General features: G+C 42.0%; 1 protein-coding gene across 1 annotated transcript; it reads right to left on the bottom strand.

Moving 5' to 3' along the window:
• Positions 1-13,351: 13,351 nt before the first annotated feature.
• On the bottom strand, positions 13,352-14,302 carry LOC147700824 (olfactory receptor 8G17-like). The gene has a single exon (XM_086929249.1). It carries the CDS (start codon positions 14,300-14,302, stop codon positions 13,352-13,354), a length of 951 nt encoding a protein of 316 aa, XP_086785375.1.
• Between the last annotated feature and the right edge of the window lie 7,130 nt (positions 14,303-21,432).

Here is a 21,432-nt window from a genome sequence, read left to right as displayed (position 1 = left end):
GTTGGGCTCCATTGAGCACAGATTTTGAGGAAGGAGGAAAACAGATCTGATATGTTCTCCCATATATTTCAGTTTCTAAGCTGGTTGTGAGGGTTTTATAAACACAAGGAACATTTTCTTTTAGGGGCCACTGCAGCTTCAAAAACAGTATTCACTGATGCTTCCCTGAAGCTTAGGGAGCACAACTGAAGACCTGAGCACGTCTGAAACCCTCTCCCTTCACAATTTCTTTTCTCAATTGGTGTATTTTGCCATGTAATCATACTGATACTGACAGACATCAAGTTAGTGCTTCACACTCAGATTCATATACTTCAATGGAAAAATAAACCTGTTGGTTCAATTAGTGCAGGTATGAGTAAGGGTAATTGTTCTTTCTAGGTAGGATCAAACAGTAAAGCACTAAGGGCCAGATGTAGGTAAATCTAATTTACCGACTCTTAAATACCGAATCATACGGATTCGGTATTTATGAATCGGTAAATTAGAAGGAGGGAGATGTAGGTAATTTTTTATTTTAAATAACCGATTCTGTAACATTCGGTATTTACCGATTCGGTAAATACCGAATTGGTATTTCCCATTGATTCCTAAGGGCTTTGGAGCCTATAGGAATCAATGGAAAATACTGATTCGGTATTTACCGAATCTGTAAATACCGAATCCAGCAAGGGTGCAGGGGGTGTCACTTTGACACCCTCTAGCACCCCAAGTACAGGCTTGTGTGCCATGTGGCACACATGCATGCACTAAGGGCATGTCTGTGTGTCACATGGCACAGATGTGCATGCACACCTGGATTCGGTATTTTACCACCCAATAGGATTGGGTGGTAAAATACCGACTCTCAAGGGCCTGTGGCACTCTGTGGAGTGCCACCTGCATCTTGATTTTCCGAATCTGTAAAATTACCGATTCGGTATTTTACAGAATCTGTAAATTTACTGATTCGTTAAATTTACCGATTCTGTAAAATACAGGCCCCTACATCTCAAAAACCAATTACCGGTCGGTAACGGCCGAAATCGGCCGTTACCGACGGTAATTGGCGGCCTACATCTGGCCCTATGTGTTAAGACAAAACACTCGATCCTCTCCCAGTCCCCTACAGTGAGGAAGCAAAATGGCTAAGCCATCATATCCCAGGAAAGAACAATTTTGAAATGCCTCCAGTCATGTTGCAAAATGTCTAACTCCTCTGCAAACCCTCTATTTTTAACAAAAAGGAACATTCAAATGCATCTGACCATCACTATTTGGAATTCTCAGAGAGTAGTTTTGTCAAAGGCAACTTTATGTGTTTCCTCCACATCCATTGATTGCAAGAATTGGAAGAGGTTCAGAACTTTGACCATTCTTACTGCACCAAACTGAGCAAGGCAGATGAGGTATCCTGACCAGTTGAGGATACCTGACACATCGGCCAAAGGATTTTAGTGCGCCCTGTACCTGCTGTTCAGGAACAAGGGTCACGTTTTCAACCACAGTATGTGCTCTCCCTCTCAGCTTACACTCTAGTACAGATACCTCAATCTTCTTGAGAAATGTATGCAAATATTAAGGGAAGTCATACCCCAGTCAACTAGAAATTCCTCATTCGGAAAATGAAGGAGTATTTGTCTGTGGAGTGTTTGATACCATTACAATCACTTCTAACACCAGAGATAGTTGGTTACACCATACGTTTTTCTCCCTCAAATCTCGGTCTTAAGGATTTCTTTATATGAGCTCACCTTTAAGCTACCACACTACAGAGAACACATACCAGTAATCCTCTCTCCTTTTGGCCAGGACACAACCTTTCCCTGGGAATATGAATACTCTACTATTAAAACAGATGCATACAGATTTTTCCCCAAGCTCTGTTGTGCCATTTTTCTGTTATTAAAGGTGGATGCCCCCTGGAGAGTAAGTACATTTCAGACAACATTGGCGAATCAGCTTTTGATGTGTTTTCACAGGGAAAAAGTTATCTGTGGTCACACTTTAATTTCGTCTATGTTGACTTCAGCAGTAAGTACTCAATTGTCTTCTGAACCCTTTTTAAAAACTCATAGATGACAAATGGCAATTGCACAATGCACCCATATGTTTCATATCCCATGATGTCCTTACTAAGAAAACCAAATACCATTCATCTGATTATAAGCTGCTTAGCTTATCGGTGATCATTGTAGATAAAATTAAAAATGACCATTTTGGGTGCATATTCTAGCCCTGGTCTTATAACCAGCTCAGCTACATAGATCAGATGAAGACTGATGCAATATATGTGAACAGAGTTCACAGGTAGTAGCAACTCCACTCAACCACTGAGCCCCAGAACAAAAATGACAACAGTTCAGACATACAAACATTTTTATTCTCTGCTGATAACAATACATATTTGAAACATAGTAACTTCATGAAAACAGTTGATGTAACATGTCATTCAGAATCATAAACATAGTTCGTCTCTTTCAAAATCTGGGGCCGTGGAATGTAGGGAGATCGACATAACAAATGTGTAACATATAACAAGTGTTGCTGGTCTCTTTCTTATTGCAAATGAGTTGGTCCAGAAGCCTTATGCCTTGAACACAAAATTATCATGGCTCTAAGTGTCAGGTGCCAGGTTTCAAAATGTAGATATGATATTACGAATATAACAATAACATATTGATAGTAATTAGCATAACAATGAGGTCTTGTCTAAACTGTATATCATTTACAAAAACTGCTGCCTCTGGGACAGTGGACAATTATGTTGTTGTGGGAAAAAAGTACTTTTATTTTTTTGCAGCATTGAGATCCACGTAGTGTTAATACTGATGCCCTTTAATAATGGTCAAAAACATTGCTGCATTATTTGAAGCATTAATAGCAGTAAGTTACAAAACCATGACTATTTTTTGCTGCATAATTAATTCCTGTTATGTTATGTTATGTTATATTTATTTTTATATAGCGCACGGCTATTCAAAAAGAGTGTCCCGGCGCTTTTAATAATGAGACCTACAGCAAAATAACACAACAGAGTAATAAAAACAAAGTGGAAAGCAGGAAACAGAAAAAGACAGAAAACAGCCTAGAGGGCAAACTTCCTGCACTGCAACATAATTCCTGGTGACCAACATAGGCACTGTCTCTACATTTGATATGATCCGAGAGGTGTTGTCCACAATTTCAAGTGTTTTATGGTATAGGATGTTTCCTAGGTGTAGGGTGTAAATAGACATGGTTCTGGTGCCAGACGTTTCTCAGCCCCGGATAAAACTACAGTTTGGTTTTTGGGTGCTCCTCTTTACTAGCAGCAAGAAGTTGTATGGGAATTGGGCACCAGCTGGTTTTATTGGGTGAAGTCGTGAGGCTGCAGTCTTGGTGCCCTTACTACATAAGATACATACTAAGAAAGGTATCTTCTATATATGGCAACCTAAAGACAGTATGTCATAGGATATCTATATTTCAGCCAAATTTCAGAACAGAGGAACCCAGTGGAAAAAAATTCTATTACATGCCCTGCAAACATATATGGGTGTCCTATATGAGGTTATTCTGATTGAGGATGATATACGACTGTTGGAAAAGAAACCTCATCAGTGCACAGCAGGTGAGTTAAGCTTCAATTGGCCATTTTGTCTGCCTGAAAACTTTAATAACCCTGCAGGCCATACTGAGGCAGGTGCTTCTGTTTTAGAGACCAATATGTTGGTATTTGTTCAAACATCACTAGGAAGTCCCCTTGGTGCTTTTTCCAAGATAGCCTGTGGGCATTCTGATATTTCACAACACACAAACGGGGTCCAAAGAAAGCAAATGACCAAACCATGCATGCATCATTACCAAAGAACACAAGAAAACACAACAAGGTGTATGCACATCTGCACTGTCATGTCAAATAATAACATTATTGAGAACAGGAATCCACACCACCCTTAGGTGGTATGTTTCATCATGGGGTCCTTCCTCACAGTAGGGCCATTGGTACCTGATCTGGGCAACAACTCTCTATAATAGAGAGGAGCTTTTGAGATGTTTTCAAGTAATGTGATGCACCAGGGACTGGCTAATTCTAATTATTAATACAGCCCAAAAGACTGCTGTTCTAGTAGAAATTCCAACCTTGGAGAAACAAATAAAATGCACAATACAACTGACTCAGTTCAATAAAAGGTTTAAAGAAGGGAATAGCATAAGAAATGAAACCAAAGATCATCTGCTACAAAATATGATCAGCAAATTGAAGAACAGAAGACTTCCAAACTCAGCTCCAAAATAGTAACACAAGAGGTGGCAAAGGCTGGCATTACACCGAAGAATGGACTTACAATTCAGAAGATTGGTGAGTAGTGAGGATTATGATGGTTCTTCTGTTGAACCTACCATGAAGTTTCAGGTCAAGAAAGACGAGAGGTTGTGTTTTTTTCCTGGCTCTGTATGGGGGCCTCCATACCCTTGGGGATTTTTTGTTCCTCCCTTTCAGTCACTGTTATTTCAGAATCAGGGATATGTGCCTTTTTTTATGCCAAGTCCATAGGAGATCTGGAGGAAGAAGAATCCAAGGTCTCCAAACAACTCCAATGACAGAGACTCCACATACATTGGGATGAAACATTGGCCCCACAACAAATATGCAGCATGATGGAAGATCCCACTCCATTAAAAAGAAGCAGAAACCTAATTGCCACATTAAGTAAACAAACGTTGACCTTGAAAGTAAAAGTGTATTGAACAAAGGCATGGGCTTTGTCCCTACAAATCTGGAAAATATCTTCATTATACATAAAGAACTGGCTTGTTCTTTAGAAAAATCCATTAAACATTTTTCCTTAGACAGAGGTTATTGATACTACCAACAGCATCATCTATAGTGACCAAAGAGAGATGTCTTGTTTCAATCCTCACTCCCATTTGATTCCACAAGAAGTACATACCTTTGTGAAGGCTGTTTTAAAAGAATTTAAGAGACCGAAAGGACAAGTAAACAAACCCTACTTCATTTTATTAAAAGGATCAAAAAATCATAAAATAACTGGGCTTAGACACTCAAACTGTGATTAAATCAGCAGACAAAGAGGAGACAAATGTTATACTCGAAAACGAGACCTGCCAAAAAGAATGTCTGATTTGATTAGGAATTTGATTTGATTAGGAATTTGTATAGCACATGGCTGCCCTAAGGCTTCCCATCGCTGATGATGAGTGCTAAGGTCAGAAAGAAGCTGATTAATGGTTTAAGGGGAAAAAGCCAGGTTTTTAGGTTTTTCCTAAAAGCCAGTTCATTTTGCAGTGCTCTTAGGTCAGGTGGGAGCTTGTATCATGTGTGCAAAGGACCTTCCTCCCCAATTAGATTTTTTGATTCTAGTGGTGTGGAGGAGGTGTAGGTGGGAGGACCTTAATAGCCTGGTAGGGACATGAGTGGATATCGGATTTCAAATTTTTACCAGGCCTTCATTATTTACTGCCCTGTGAGCAATGCACAGAGATATAGAGCCAGATGTATGTAGCCCACATTTTGCTATTCCTAATTGCGAATTACAAGGATTCGTAATTAAGAAGTAGCAACATGCCACATGTGAAGTTGTATAGCACATCTTTTGCGATTCCTAAGGGATCGCATATGACCTACCTCTTGAATATTAATGAGCTAGGTCGAAATTTGTGACCCCCGAGTAATCTAAAAAATCACGGGGATGCTGGCCTGCTGAGATCATCAGACCGCCATGTCCGTGATTGCTTTTCAATAAAGCAATCATTTTTTTTTGTAAAGCAGCCCATTTTCCTTAAATGAAAACGAGATGCTTTACAAAACGAAAAGTTTTCTTTTCATTTTTTAAGAGCAGGCAGTGGTCCGTGGGACCACAGCCTGCCCTTACAAATAGTTTTACAAACATTCATAAAGGGGAAGGGGTTCTACCTTGCGAATGGGTTACCACCTACTTGAAGGAGGTGGTAAAATGCAAATGTTTTGTGACCACAATTGCGGTCACAAAACATTCATACATACCGATGCGATTCCCTATTAGGAAGGGATGCCCTAAACATGCCCCTTCCTAATACCGAATCACAAACCCATTTTGTGATTCATTAACAGGTTACTGAAACGCAAAATTGGGTTTTTCTGCATCAGAAAAGCAATGTTTGCATTTACAAATGGGCAGATTCTGCAAATCTGCCCATTTGCAAATGCAATAATGCTTGCTACATCTGCCCTTTAAACTTGACTCTTGTTGTGGAGCTGTTTCAGGGATTCCTCTACCAAAACTTCTCTAGGGAGTTTGATCAGGAGCCTTGCCGCCGCGTCCTCACTGTCTGAAGTCTCTTTATTACGTACCTTGGTGAGCCTAGGTAAAGAGAGTTACCATAGTTCAGGCGTGAGACTATCAGGGACTGCAGGGCGGTTTCCTTAGCTGCTCTGGGATAAGCTCCAGTCTCTTTATGAGCACTCTTAAAAGACTGAAGCAGATGTGTTTGCCAGTTGGTTCATTGCAAGGGTGCTATCCAACCAGATACCTACATTTTTACAACAGATATGGGATCAGGTGGATTTCCCATGCAGGACGGCCAATCGTTCAGTGGCCTGGGAATGGCCATGTTACCTAATATCATGAACTCATTCTTCTCTCTGTTCATTTTTAGGCAGCAGTTCGACATACAGTGACATCCAGTGAGACAGTTTGTTCAGGCAGGGAGCAAGTTGTTAGTTGTCTGGGTTGGGGCCATCAGACAGAGAGACAATCAACTGGGTGTCGTCAGCGTATGATACACCCGAAATGCCAAATTCCTGCATGATAGTGGCCAACTGCCTTACGTATATACAGAATAGCACAGGGCTGAGGGAATAGCACTGTGACACTCCATACTTTATTGGCAGGCGTTCCAAGAAATAGTCCTTTTCCATCACTTGGAAGGACCGATCTTCCAGAAAAGAACAAAGCTAGTCCATTGCTTTGTCCTGGATACCTTTTTCCATTAATCTGTCTTTCAGTATAGCATGATTGACGGTATCAAATGCTGTGCTGAGTTCAAGCTGAATAATGGCGGCAGATCCTCCGTTATCTAGTAGGGCTTCAAGTTCCTCGGTAACTGCCAGGAGAGCTGCTTTTGTGCTATGTTGGGCAAGGAAGCCCATCTGCGTAGGATGGAGTAGATTGTTCTCCTCAAGGTAGCTAACTAATGCATGATTGACATGGTTGTCTGAGACAGCTAAATAATCCAAAATATTACAAAGTCTCAAAACAGGATCCCGCACCCTGGCTACAAAATATTATAAAGACCTTGGTGGAAAGAGGCAAAAAGATGGAGGGGATAATGACTAATGACACTGAATTTTTAATTACACAACATCCCAAGACATTGTACCTCTACACACTACCTTTCATTCACAAACCTCAATGTCCACATCCCGGGAGACACATTGCTTCTGGCACATGCGCATTACTCAAACCCCTCTCACAATTTTTGGGCTGTTTTCCACAACCAATGGTGGCAGAGATGCCATCATATTTACATTATACAAAACTTGTCATCACGATCTTGACTGATGTACCAGTTGATATGGAAACACATAACCTGGTTATGTTTGATGTAGAATGATTATATAGCAACATCCCACAAGACAAGACTTTACTGGCAGTAGAAACCCTGCTAAGTGACCAAATGAGACAACATGATACTAGTATCCTTCACAATGGACTGTGCTACTCTAGCCATGAAAAAAACCTTACTTCTATTTCAAAACCTACAATTTGGCAGTCCACAGAGACCACAATGTGCAGTACCTGTGCCATATACATGGCACATCTGTATAGGCACAATTTTGAAAACACATACATCTGCACGTCTAGCAATCCTTACCTAGGTGATATAAAAAATGATAGCTAAAATATATCAATAACATCCTAGTAGTGTGGGAGTTGCGTTTCCAATTGCCACAATAGTTGATTACCAGGAATGACCATATGTACTACACCTGTGAATACTGTAGGACGTAAATTCCATTTTTAGATCTATTTTTGTACTGGAACTGAGAAAGCACCTATGGCACCAATCTCTATATTACTGTATGAGTTTCCATACAAATGCCTTACATAATACCCTTCCAGGTGGCCAATTCCTGAGAATACATAGGAACTGTTCTGAGTTAGAGAACGTTAGGAAACATGAACTCAGAAAAGACCTAATGCAAAGGGGTTATCCTTCAGATTTAGTTCAGAAAGCAGAAAAGAGAGCAAGAAACAGATATACAGATGCACTCCTGGAAGTTCAATCAAAATGTTTAATGACCAGATTAGTTTGTGTGAGTACTTTTAGCTGGCACATCATTAACACAAGAGAGATGAGTCTGGAAAAAACAATGTTTGCCTTTAAATGTAGTAAGAACTTGAATGATGTGATTGTACATACTAAACCTTGCGTACAATAGAGGGACAATCATGAGACCCATTGGACCCTTTATTAGATCAGAGGGCACTATTTGTGCAATTCCAGCTCTGTCTACCACTTGCCCCAACAACAAAAGATATTGATTTAAGACTGAGCACACCACATTAACGCCAATTGTTAAACAGGTAACAATAAAGGTGTGACGCCGCGGCTAGGGCGACTGACTCCGGAATCTGGGGATCACGGTTCGATCCCCGGCACCGGCGGCAGATTAGCCCAGCACCATGTGACGCTGGGCCATAGCTTGCTTAATCTTCCCGATGGCCCCAGCGTCTAGAGACCCTAACGGGTGATTGTGCGCTTTACAAATGTGGATTATTATTATAAAATGAGGTGGGCAGTCTTTACCAAACCATAATCACACTCCATAAATTTGTAGTCCGGGGTACCTTCTATTCAATATTGAACAACGTTTGGTGTTCAGGCTGAACATTCATATTATGGGCCTCAATGATGACATTGTGTGGGCTGCTCTTTTTTAATTCATATCATAGTATCCCAGCAATTAGAGTAGATACACAACACTGCCACTCTTTCATAACTGCTATCTACAGAAGCTCGATCAAGTCCTACAGTATTTAACACACAAGTATAGAGGAAAGGAAAACACCCTAGTCTCTACACAACAGGCTGGATACAGTATTTATACATGGAGTTTCATATATTTATTCACATTACATTGTATAAACAACATATACAAATTGGGAGCATAGAACACATACTAATTGGAAGCATTGAACTAACCCAAGTCTGTTGTCTCTGATCTATTGATATAAGGACTTGCTGGTGTTATTATATATCATAACAAGGTTTATAGGCACAGACCCCTTTATTGCAATACCCGGCGGATACTAGAGTGCCCAGAATGCCTTTGTATCATCACAAGAATTCTTCCTCACACAACAGACATGTCAGATGCTATTGAATTGAGGTTTTAAGGTACTTAGTCCACGCCTAGACTTAATGCACCCTACTAGGTTTTCTTTGCATCCTCTCAAAAGAATGTTGTCTTGCACAACAAACGCAAATTACTTAATTGACCACTGTTGAGAGCTCCACAGCATTTTAAATTGTTTACTTTCTTTTCTGAGTGTGTAGTGTTGAAGCAAACCCTGCGCTATAACATGCTAGAATTGAAATCAAACACCCAATTGTTGTGGGTAAGACCTACATTATAATGGTGCACTACTTTGGCAATTAGCATGACACATGTAGTGTGCTGTATCTCTAATGTATGCCCACCTTATTCACACATGTTGAGTTCAAGTGTGCTAATTGAATGAATGTTTGAATGGATTGCTACTGTTGGCCCCCAGGCAAGCCTTGAGAAGCACCGTTGAAATCAATAATTGATTACATATTTTGTCATTTGACTTCGCTTATTGAGTTCTGCAGAATAACATTCATTATTGGTGCTGGGGAATGGCTGAGAACCTCATAGCAAGGTCATTCTAAGGCAAAAACATATTGACCACCTTCACGTTCGGTTGAATTCTCACTCCTCCTTGATATGTTTTAACGTTACCAATGGAGGATCCAGCATAAAGATTCTATTTCATCAGAGGTATTTTTAATTCCCTTCACACATGCATAGCACTTTGCACTCATCCAGACCACCACGCTCGTTAGGACCCATGTTACTTAAAAACACATCAAGAGCTCCTCTTTATTATGGAGAGTTATAGCCCACACCAGATACCAATAGTATTGGTGTGAGGAGGGACCCGATGATAAAGCATGCCACCTAAGAGTGGGTGAGGGTTCTCGTCCTTAATAATATTATTATTTGAAAGTACAGAGATATGTTGTCTTTGATAACCACATGCACCTCGTTGTGCCCTGTCATGTTGGTATTTCCATATTAAGGATGTTTTGGTATCACTGATTATGGTGCAGCAATCTTGTGTCTCCATTCTCCTCATTACAGTGCCTCAGGTGAAGAGATGGTTGAGTCCACATCATACTACTCAACCTGCCCATATTAAATACCCATGCACTCGACACAATTCTACATCTCACACTACACAATAACCCTGTCCCTCTAATACACATCATTCAAGCTATCTCCTTCCTGACAAGAACATAGAAGAACTTAAATTGAAGGTATCAGTACAATATTCTGATATGATTCCTTGGTTGTCCTTTGTTTTAGGGCAATATTTTCAGCTGTCCAGGATGCAAAGTTCAAAGCACCAGGGTTGCAGCAAAAATACTGAAAAAGAGGACAGTTATTATGATTATGACACACAGTTATCTTTGGCTTCCTGAAGTGCTTCGGACATTGGAGGTGCCTCCCCACACATTGATGATACTAGCATGAACCACTGGTAGAGTGAGTCATGTAAATGTAAATGTAGTTGAGCTTATATAGCACACAGCTACCCGCAGTGGGTGTCCCGGCGCTTGCTTAGGGAACCCGTCCTGATATTCCCCTGTGTGATAGCCCCAGCGGGTATCCACAAGCCGAAAGTCAGGCATCCCGCCGCGAGGGGCCGTTGTGGAGATTAAGCAAGCTATTGCCCAGAGTCGCAGAGTGTGAACCCGTGAGTCGAGAAGGCACCGGAGCAAGAATTATCGAGTCCGTGGAATTTTTAGCCCAAGACCCGCCGAGGCGGGGAATTGAACCCTGGTCCAGGACCGATCTCAGCTTCCGGGTCTGCCGCCTCTAACCCCTGAGCCACACTTCTCATCAAACACTAATAGCACACCATTTTGTTATGGGCAGCCATGAACAAAATCTGCTTCTCAAGACTATCACTTGGATTCCCTACTTCCCCAGGTCCTGGTTCATGAAAGCAGAAGAAGGAAGGTAAGTAATCATGGCTGCATGAGCTCAATTTATTCACATGGAATTCCATACACAGGGTATTTCAATGGTAAACATGTGGACCCCTTCTAACAACATCAATGGCATATGGTTCACGATCGCTGGGTGCAGGTAGGTCATTTACTCTATTTTAAGGTGTACATTTTAGGATTCTTAGAAGCTATATACACAATTGTCCACAGCTTGGTCGTAAGGGGGGTTTAATACTGTGGCAATAAAATATGAAGCAGTTGCTTACTTGTAATGTTGGTACTCTTCCAGGGGAATCTTCATCAAAGCCATAAATATGAATTTGAGGTCATAGCTCCCAGCAGTGTATCAGGTCTAGTTTCATCATAGCCCAGAGGTAAGACAACCCTATTTACCCTGCACACACTGCTGTTATTTTGACAATCTGCCTGCCCCATTTTTTGGGGTAGTATCTGACTTTGGTTTGGTCCCGGAGGGGAATGTTGGGTGGAGTACTTGGAATAGGAAAGTAAAAATCATACATGGTAGACAGAGTAGCTGCAATGACTCTTACATATTTAGAGTGATTTGAGGTTTAGAGTGATTCTGATCGCCGAGTTTCAAATGGTCTGGAGCCTTCTGGTCAGTTTTTTGTTGAGTCTGGCATAGCAGATGCTCCCGAATTCCAGCTTACTTGTGACCAGGGCATGTGTGATGGTATTCCAGGTGCTGATTGGGAGCCAATTGAACATCTCTGTCAACTTAGCTAGGGTATGTAAGCATCAAGCAATGACAGAGTTGTTGACTTAGGTAGTTATGTCAAGTTTGCAGTTAATGACGATCCTAAGGTTCTTGGTAGATTTAGTGTCCCAGGGAGAAGTTATCTTGCAGAAGGTCATAATTTTTCTTTTACCATTGTTCAGCTAGTCTTCATTCAGTGGCCGATTTAATTCGAGTAGCCATTGAACTTGATCCAGGTACCTGGGAGCAGATTACAAGGGCCTTGCGCCACTTTTGTGTAATTTTTAACATGAGAAAAGTGATGCAAAAGTGGCGCAAGGGTCTTGTAAATGAACCCCCAGTTGTCTTGTTCATGAGGGAGAGAATGAGTTGCATGTCATCAGCGTAGTAGAGGACATTGATGTAGTGAGATTAGATAATGCTGGCTAGAGAAACCATGCATGCATTTAAAAGGGTTGGGCTAATGGAGGATTCTGGCAGAACTACATCTTTGAAGTTATGGACATCACATGTGCATAGTGCCAGGGTGACTGACAGGGTCCTTCCATTTAAGAAGAAGTAGATATATTGGAGTTTGTGTCCTTGGATTCTGATGTTGTGCTGGGGTTGGATGATGTTGGGGGGAGACAATTTCATATGCTGCAGGGAGGTCCAGTAGAATCAGGGTCGCCATATGTCCCCTTGCCGGAGTCATGCAGACATCATGTGTGGTAGAAATGAGGACAGTTTCCATGATAATGGTTGGGTCTAACAGAGCCCACATTTTTGTGTGTATCTTGAGTGGGAAGTAGACCTTGGCATGCCTTGAAATTACCACCCATAAGATCAGGATAGTCCTCAATTATTTTCAAGTCCTTTTTGATCAACGATATTTAGGGCATTGTCTATCCAAATATGATGTTCCATTTTTTTAGTTGCAGATTATTTTCTCCATGCAGGTTTATGCATATGTTTCCTATCTTTATTGTCCCCCATTTCATCTAACTAAGCCTGGGCAGAGTTTGCAGACTTTTGCTACGCGGAATTCCGCAAAGTTACAAAAACACTCAGTGAAGTTCTGCAAGTGGCATAGTGTAGTGTGATCTGCTGTTCATGCTGGTCTTCATATTGCGGAAGCTCGAGCTCACAAACTTACCGTTCGTGAGTGGGGAAAAAACTCTGCCTCACTATGCGAAGCGGAGGTTTCTGCACTCTGCGAGCTCTGCGAGCTCTGCGGAGTGCCAAAAACTCTGCAAACTCCGCTAATGGAGCGGATTTCACCGCTCAGGCCTAACTAACCGGCACCATTAAGAATGGCCCATAATTCAGCATTTAAATCCATAGAACTATGACTGGTACCTTACTTTGAGAGCTGTTTTTGTGCTTGGTAATTCAACCAAAGTGACAAATATATCTGTGAATTGGGTCCTACTTTGTTGTTTTTGATTTCTGGAGGGCATTTTTAAAGTCTTTATTTTTCAGGGTATATATAAAAGGGTTACACAATGGAGTAATCACAGTATATAATAAAGACAATAGTTTGTTTTCATTCATGGAAAAAGTTGATGTTGGCCGTATGTATGCAGAACTCAGAGACTCATAGAATAGAATAACCACAGTGAGGTGGGAGGTGCATGTGGAGAAGGCCTTCCACTTCCCCTGTATTGATTTTATTTTAAGGATGGCAATAAGGATGTTTGCATAAGATACTACCACTAATAAAAAGGGCAACACAACTACAAATGAACCAAAGATGTAGCTTGATGTTTCTATCGATCTAGTGCTGCTACAAGAAAGCGTCATGAGGGCTGTTACATCACAGAAGAAGTGGTTGATTATGTGCGAAGAACAGAAGGAGAGACGTGACAGTAGCACAGTATGGAGTATTGGGTCAGCGAAGCCAAATACCCAGGTTCCCACTGCCAGCCGAATGCAGACATCTTTGCTCATAATGGTCATATAACGTAAGGGTTTGCAGACAGCCACATACCGATCATAAGCCATGATTGCCAAGAGAATGAGTTCTGTAGCTATGATGACTTGAAAAAAATAGATCTGCAGCAAGCATTCTGTGAGGGAAAATGCATTTTTTTCTTGAAAGAAAGATGCCAGCAACTTTGGTGAAATAATTGTTGTACAGTTGATGTCAAGGAGTGACAAATTAGTGAGGAAGAAGTACATAGGGGTGTGCAAATGTATATTTAAATAAACAATTGCCATGATAAGAAGATTTCCAATTAAAGTTATTAGATAAACTACCAGCAGAGTAGCAAAAAAGAAAGCTTGCAGCTGTGGCACACCCACAAAACCCACAATGACAAATTTGTTTGCTTCAGTTTCATTTTCTCCTTCCATTTCTCTGGGGATAGAGTCACTCATGCACGGATCTTAGGACTTTCTGAAATTAAAGAGACAAAATATTTTAGTAAGTCAAAAAATATTAAATACCGAACACAAAAACACACTCATAAGACATCCTTTCATTGTACATTCCTGATTAGACTGATAATGTATATTTCTGACACGGATATTTATAATTTCTGTTTAATATATACAAAATAACATTCCAGGCAAGGTTTGGGGAATTCCTTTTTTAGGTTTAGCCGAGAGAAGCATCAGATGTTCCACAAGTCTCATGTTTTTCAAAACTTAATAATGAGAATACACACATGCACTATCTATATATATATATATATATAAATGCATGGAGGGACTTTCGGGCAGCACTCTTCATTAACTAGTGTGTTCAACGGTTATTCAAATTTTGCTTTGGTAATGCGCTGAGTAAGGCATTGGGTAAGTGTGCATCCCAGATAGTGGCTGCTTGCTTCATTGTAAGTGTTGGTATTTTGCTCTTGCAGACATGCACATCCATCTAAAAAGTAGTTCACTTCAGTACCAGGATTGATTGGCCAATCTTTGCTTTCATTACAGCTAGGGTTAAGATCATCTGCTTTTTGAGTATGGTGTGGGACTGCCTAGATGTATCAGAGATAGTTTTAGAGGACGCAGTGTAGCAGCTGCTGCCTTGACTATGGGGATGCGCTAGAGAATTGTCCTGCTTTTCTTTGTGCTAAATTCCTTTTGGCTGGGCTGTGGGCTAGCGTGCTCAATCGCTGCTGCCCTGAGTGACACTTTGCTTCTCTGTCATCATCGCCACACCCTGGTGGGACTCGGAGTCCCAGGGTGCACAAAATTGCCCTAATTATCATCAGCTGCTATGGGGGGAGGCGTGACCATCGTGCTACAAAGCACTGCCTCTACCCCCGAGGTGCGGGATGCGCGAGAGGATTTTGCTGCTTTTCTTCTTTGGTTTCTTTGTGCTGAATTCCTTTTGGTTGGCTGTGGGCTAGCGTGCTTAATCGCTGCTGCCCGGAGTGACTCATTGCTTCCCTATCATCATCGCCACACCCTGGTGGGACTCGTAGTCTCAGGGTGCACCACATCACCCTAATTACCATCAGCTGCCATGGGGGTGGGCGTGACCATTGCGTTAGAAAGCACTGCCTCTACCCCCACGGCGTGGGACGCGCCCGTCTGAGCCCATCAGAGACAGAAAGAGACAGGGCTGGGACACCCTCCTAAGAGTTTAGCCTTGGGACAGATAAAGCATATTTCTCTAGTAGTGTTGTCATAATGTAACATTTGATGGCTAGATCCTGTCAAATATGAGTAAGCGCAAGCTTTGTAAAGATCGAGATGTCGGAGGGATCCTAAACGCTTTTCCACAGAGGGCAGAATTAGCCCTCATAAATGAAATAAAACTCACTGAACGAAGGTTGTCCCTAAACCTCTTCCTTCCCAGAGCAGACTCTCACCACAAGCTGCAACAGATCAAGTACTAGATATCACCTATTCTTCTCCCTCTGACTCTGAAGTCAGTTCTGTTAGGTCTAAAATCATTACTAGAGGGCAAAAGGATAAATGTAGGCCAGGCCACACTGCAGAACCTCCCCTGAAAAAAAGGAAGGGTAAAAACACCCCAAAACTGAGTAAACCTGTCCAGAGAACAAACAGGAGGAGGGTAAAAATGGACACCAGCACGGATAAACTTATTAAGGGTGCACTGATTTCTGCAAAACAGAAACGGTATACGGTATTCCAGATGGGAATTTTTGGGGCAAACTTGAGACGATGATTTCAACTCTCTTGGAGCCCATCATGTTAAAAATGCCAAATTTAGAAGCTAAGCTAGCCAAGTTCAAAGAGATGGCTAGTAGTAAACATTTGGCTACAATAGTAGATAGTACTAGTCCAAGAGAATGCCCTTTGTCTAGCAGTGGAGTAGGTGAGGGACCTGGATCATCCCTTAGCTCTAATCCTAATGAACAAACACAAGACAGGAGTATAAATACTACTAACAATAAACCCAATTTAGATAATGCCCCTCTTTGTATTGGTCAATATCCTCCCAGAGATTGCCCTACAGCTGTAGTTCCTAATAACCCTGTCGGTACAGGAAGAGGAGCACAGACTGTCAGGATGAATGGTGGAAACAAAGGAGCTGAGAGAGGTATTGATTCTCCCGTACATCAAGTTACGCCTTATAGTCCATCACAAAATGTAAATCTGCCCCCAGAAGCAACTCCGTGCACGGTTATTTTGGCAAATTTCCCCCCTTTATCCCACAACGTGTTTGAGCGCCTGTTGACCTGAGGAACAAGTTCTTACACCTTTTAACTACTAGGACCGGTCTAAAAAATCCTCTTTTTTCAAATTTTAAAATGGTACGAAGGATTTGGTGGGTGGGTCATTCTGCTGAATCACTACGAGTAGATTATGTTGTATTAACTTTTGGGTCACCTTTATTGGTGCACACTATCGTAGAAATGGGCAACAACGGGCCTGTTAATCCCAATGATATAAATATATTGCCACTGGGATATTTTTATCGACCATCTAATTTCTTAAAAAAACAAGGTTTTACCTTTGAAGGAGATAATTACATGGGAATTAGGCAGCCTAGATACCCTATTCCAGTATGCAATCGTTTTGACGTTTTGAACTCCTTGGAGGACATTAATTGACTAGACTCCGGGAAGTTTGTCCATTGTCGTTGTGTAACCTGTAGGCACAAAACCAGGGCTAAACTTGGATTGACACTGTCAGTGTATAATGACAACGCCTCCAGATTCACTGCTGGGAGTGACTGACATGAGGTTTAGGGCCTACGGACTCAAAGATGGAGACTCAGGCTGATCCCCAGGGTATTTTAAATGTTTCTCCTCCCTCTATTCATTTAAACGAGGATCTTATCAGAAGTAACATAGATGAGGCACAGGAGTTTATGGACTCATCAAATGAGGCACAGGTCGATCCCCATGGTATTACAAATGCCACCTACAAATCTAAAGGAGGACTTAACAGGGAGGTAACCCACCACAATAATCGTCCCGTTGATGGAATACCTCCTCTCTGTAATATAGTTTTATGGAATATTGTTGGTATCTGCTCTAAGCTAAACAACCAACTGTGGTGGGAATTTATCTTACAGTTTGAGATCCTGTGTTTTCAGGAGACATGGACCAAGGAAGCAATCCATTTGAATGGGTATAGGACCTATCCCATTCCAGCAGTCGATGGTCAGAGTGATAGGGCTAAGGGTGGTGTGTGCATTTATATATCGAGTATCATAAACACAAACAAAATAACGATGCTTGCCAACGACGATTCCCATCAACTAGGTAAAATGGATCTAGATACAACACGCTCTATAGTCTTGGTTCATTTTTACAATAATATTCCCCCAGGAAAAGTTGGAACTGCTATAACAAATATGTCGCAATCATTAAAACTAGTAGGTAAAAGTAAGACAAAAGATGAAATGTTATTACTGATAGGGGATTTTAACTGTATGCTATGTGAGAATCCTGGGGACAATCTATGCAGAGCTTTAAGAGAAGAAGGAGTATACGCATACTCCTTCTGAGGAGAAGTTAAATGAGCTTATATTTAGTTTTGACTTAGGCTTTGCAAATGAACTTTGCCCAATACCTGCTCCTCTGCCTTGGACATTCAATGGTGGAGGATTTTGTTCCACTATTGACAATGGATGGATGAAGATCAGCCGTCTGAAACTGAACTCAGACAAGACAGAAGTCCTCATCCACTGATCATCTCCCTCCGCCTGGGACGACTACTGGTGGCCCCCTGCCCTGGGCACCGCACCCAAGCCAACGGACCACGCACGCAACCTGGGCTTCATCCTGGACTCCTCCCTCATGATGACCAAGCAAGTCAACGCCGTCTCGTCATCCTGCTTCAACACCCAGCGCATGCTCCGAAAGATCTTCCGATGGATCCCCACCGAAACCAGGAAAACTGTCACCCAGGCTATCGTCACCAGCCGTCTGGACTACGGGAACACCCTCTACGCTGGAACCACAGCCAAACTCCAGAAAAGACTCCAGCGCATTCAGAAGGCCTCAGCACGACTCATCTTGGACATCCCTTTCCACAGCCACATCTCTGCCCACCTGAAAGAACTGCACTGGCTCCCCATCAACAAGAGGATCACGTTCAGACTCCTTACCCACGCACACAAGGCTCTCCACGACACGGGCCCGACGTACCTCAACAGCCGCCTCACATTCTACACACCCACCCGCCAGCTCCGATCCGCCAGCCTCGCCCTCGCCTCTGTCCCACGAATCCGCAAATCCACTGTCAGAGGAAGATCCTTCTCCTACCTGGCAGCCAAGACATGGAACTCCCTCCCCACTCACCTACGGCTGACCCTGGACCATCTCTCCTTCAGGAAACAACTCAAATCCTGGCTGTTCGAGCAGTAGCATCCCCCCTCAGCGCCTTGAGACCCTACTGGTGAGTAGCGCGCTATACAAATTCTGTTGATTGATTGATTGATAAGTTTTAACATAAAGTAATTATGCACACAGTCTTCATTCCTGTTTTGTCTTAGAGAATTTGCTGAGTGATCATTTCCCTCTTTGTTTGTCTATTTTATTACCCTCTAGTAAAATGTATAGATCTATTAACAATAGCGCTCAGTTACTAGAACATATAGCCATTGGGAGCATTAATGGGTACTCCCTTCGTTGGGCTATGGTAGATCAAGCAAAGCTGATAAAAACAGTGGTTGGTAAATGTAAATTAGACATAGAGACTCGTTTGAGTGAAAAAGCTGCCCCTGATAATATTCTACCTTCATTTTTTGAAATAACTAACTCCATAAGTGAGTCTCATACTAGACGCAAAAAGAGTAATGGATTCCAGCACGGGTGGTTTGGTATGAGGTGTACTCAAGCATATTCTCAGCTAAAAAAAAGCTGCATAAAACTCTTAGAAATTTGCTTGATATAAGGTCAGCTAGAGGGGCATACAAACAAGCATTAAGGGATAGAAAAGCCACACTGAAGAAGGAGGCATGGGAGGCATTACATTAGGCCTTAGTAGCTAAAGATAGTGTGGCGTTTTGGAAGGCAATTAGGGTCCTTTTTTATCTAGAGAGGTTGGCCCGTCAATTGAGATAGCCATAACCGAGGAACAGTGGATTAAGCATTTTGCTCAAGTATAAACTGGCGAGGAAAACTCTGATACGATTGATAATCATGTCCAGGAGGTTCATGGCTCAATTTATCCCTTGCAAAATAAGGAATTATTGTTCACTTTAGAGGAAGTGGAGCAGGCTCTTCATGCAAGCCAGGGTGGCAAGGCTCCTGGGCCAGACGGCGTCCCCGTTGATATATTTAAATCAAACATCTCTCTATGGGGGCCCCTACTAGTACAGGTGTTTAATGCTAGCTGTAGCACTCATTTCTACTTACTTGGGAAGTATTCACTATTGTCCCCATTTTACAGACAAGATCCAGGGTGCTACAGGCCAATTTACCTGTTAGATGCCTTAACGAAGGTAGCGGGTAAAATAGTATTGTAGCGTCTTCATGACTGGACTGACGATAACTCTGTCCTGTGAGACCTGCAATATGGCTTCCGGGCCGGTCTGGAGACTATAGAGCAGGGCCTAAATGTGTCTCTTTTGGTGGGGAAATACACTAGGGCCAAGAAAGGGAACTAATTTTTAGCATTTGTGGATCTCACAGCCGCTTTTGACTGTGTGGTCCACACTAAATTATGGTAAATTTTAGAAGTTATGGGGGTTGATTTAAACATTATTTATTTTCTTAAACACTTTTATAGTGACACCAATGCACGTGTGCGCTGTGGTCTGAAGGGCAAGTGTTTGCACGCTTTTCCAATCAGGAGTGGAGTTAGGCAGGGTTGTGTCCTGGCTACATTGCTTTTCAACTTGTATATAAACGGACTGGGGGAGGCCCTTCTTAAAGATAACAAAGATTTCCCCCAAGTAGCTGGTCGCCCAATTCCAGCCCTCTTGTACGCAAGCAACCCGGTGCTGATGTCTCATACACCAGTGGGCCTTCAGTGCGTTTTGGATAGTTTCTCCCTTTTTATGAAAGATTTAGGTTTAAGAGTAAATTCATCCAGAACCTTTATCATGCAGTGCGGCCCCAGCATTAGGAAACTTGTGGCAGGGTAAAGGATTGGGGTTACTAAAAAATTCTCATAATTGGGCATCCATTTTGCCCACAATGGCACCTGGGTGCAAGCAGTTGTAGCAAAAAACTGACACTTTTATGTTTCACATCTGCTTTAACTGTTTTTGCCAGAAAACTGGGCAAAAGACCTCCTGCGGAGCTCAATAAAATGTACAAAGTAAAGTGTGTTTCAGGATTGGGGTCTGGGGTTTCGTTGCTCTGCTCCCAATCCAGAGAGTAGACAATTCCATTCTAATATACATTTCATGTATCCGGAATGGTTCCGCTGCATGCATCTGCCACGCGGAGTTAGGACTCCCCTTCATCTCTTATTTAATTAGGCTTGAGCTGCTGCTATTATGGCAGAGGCTCGGGATTAAAGATGAGGCGAAATTGAACAGAGATATCCTTTCAGATATTTTGACACTGGAATGCGCGATGGGGATACCATGGCTAAGATATGTTCGTAATTTTTTTAACGATCTTGGCCATTTAGAGTATTTTACTAATCCCAGTTTCATTAGCGCAATATCGAGGAAGGAATTAAGGAAAGAGGTCATCATGCTGCTGGACACTATAAGAATGTCATCTAAGAATTTAAAACACACAGTCCTGCACAATGAGATGGTTTTAACTACTTTTAACATTCAACCCTATTTAACTTTTGTACCGAGTACTCATGATAGGTTCCTACTAACCGGATTTAGGTTGGGAGTTTTTCACAGATTGGTCACTTTCCCCACAATAAATGACTGGTCTCAAGACCTCCAACCCTGCCCCTGTGAGAATATTTTCCCACAATCTACGATTCATGTCACTCTCTTCTGTAGGTTGCATTCTGCTGCTAGGCGCTTGCTCCAGTTGCCCATACTAAAACAATCTGGGCTTCGCCAATGTTGACCTGCTTTTTTGACACTACAATATTTAGACAATGATTATAGGGCCAGATGTAGGTCGGCAAATACTGGTCGGTAACGGCCGAAATTCGGTAATTTC

The sequence above is a fragment of the Lissotriton vulgaris genome, chromosome 7 (genome assembly GCF_964263255.1).
Source record: "Lissotriton vulgaris chromosome 7, aLisVul1.2, whole genome shotgun sequence".
Classification (NCBI taxonomy): Eukaryota; Metazoa; Chordata; class Amphibia; order Caudata; family Salamandridae; genus Lissotriton; species Lissotriton vulgaris.
The sequence above is the reverse complement of the archived record's forward strand: the minus strand, read 5'-3'. Positions and strand labels throughout refer to the sequence as shown.

Coding starts and splice junctions, on each gene's coding strand:
- LOC147700824 (XM_086929249.1), bottom strand. CDS start 14,302: ATGAGTGACTCTATCCCCAGAGAAATGGAAGGAGAAAATGAAACTGAA.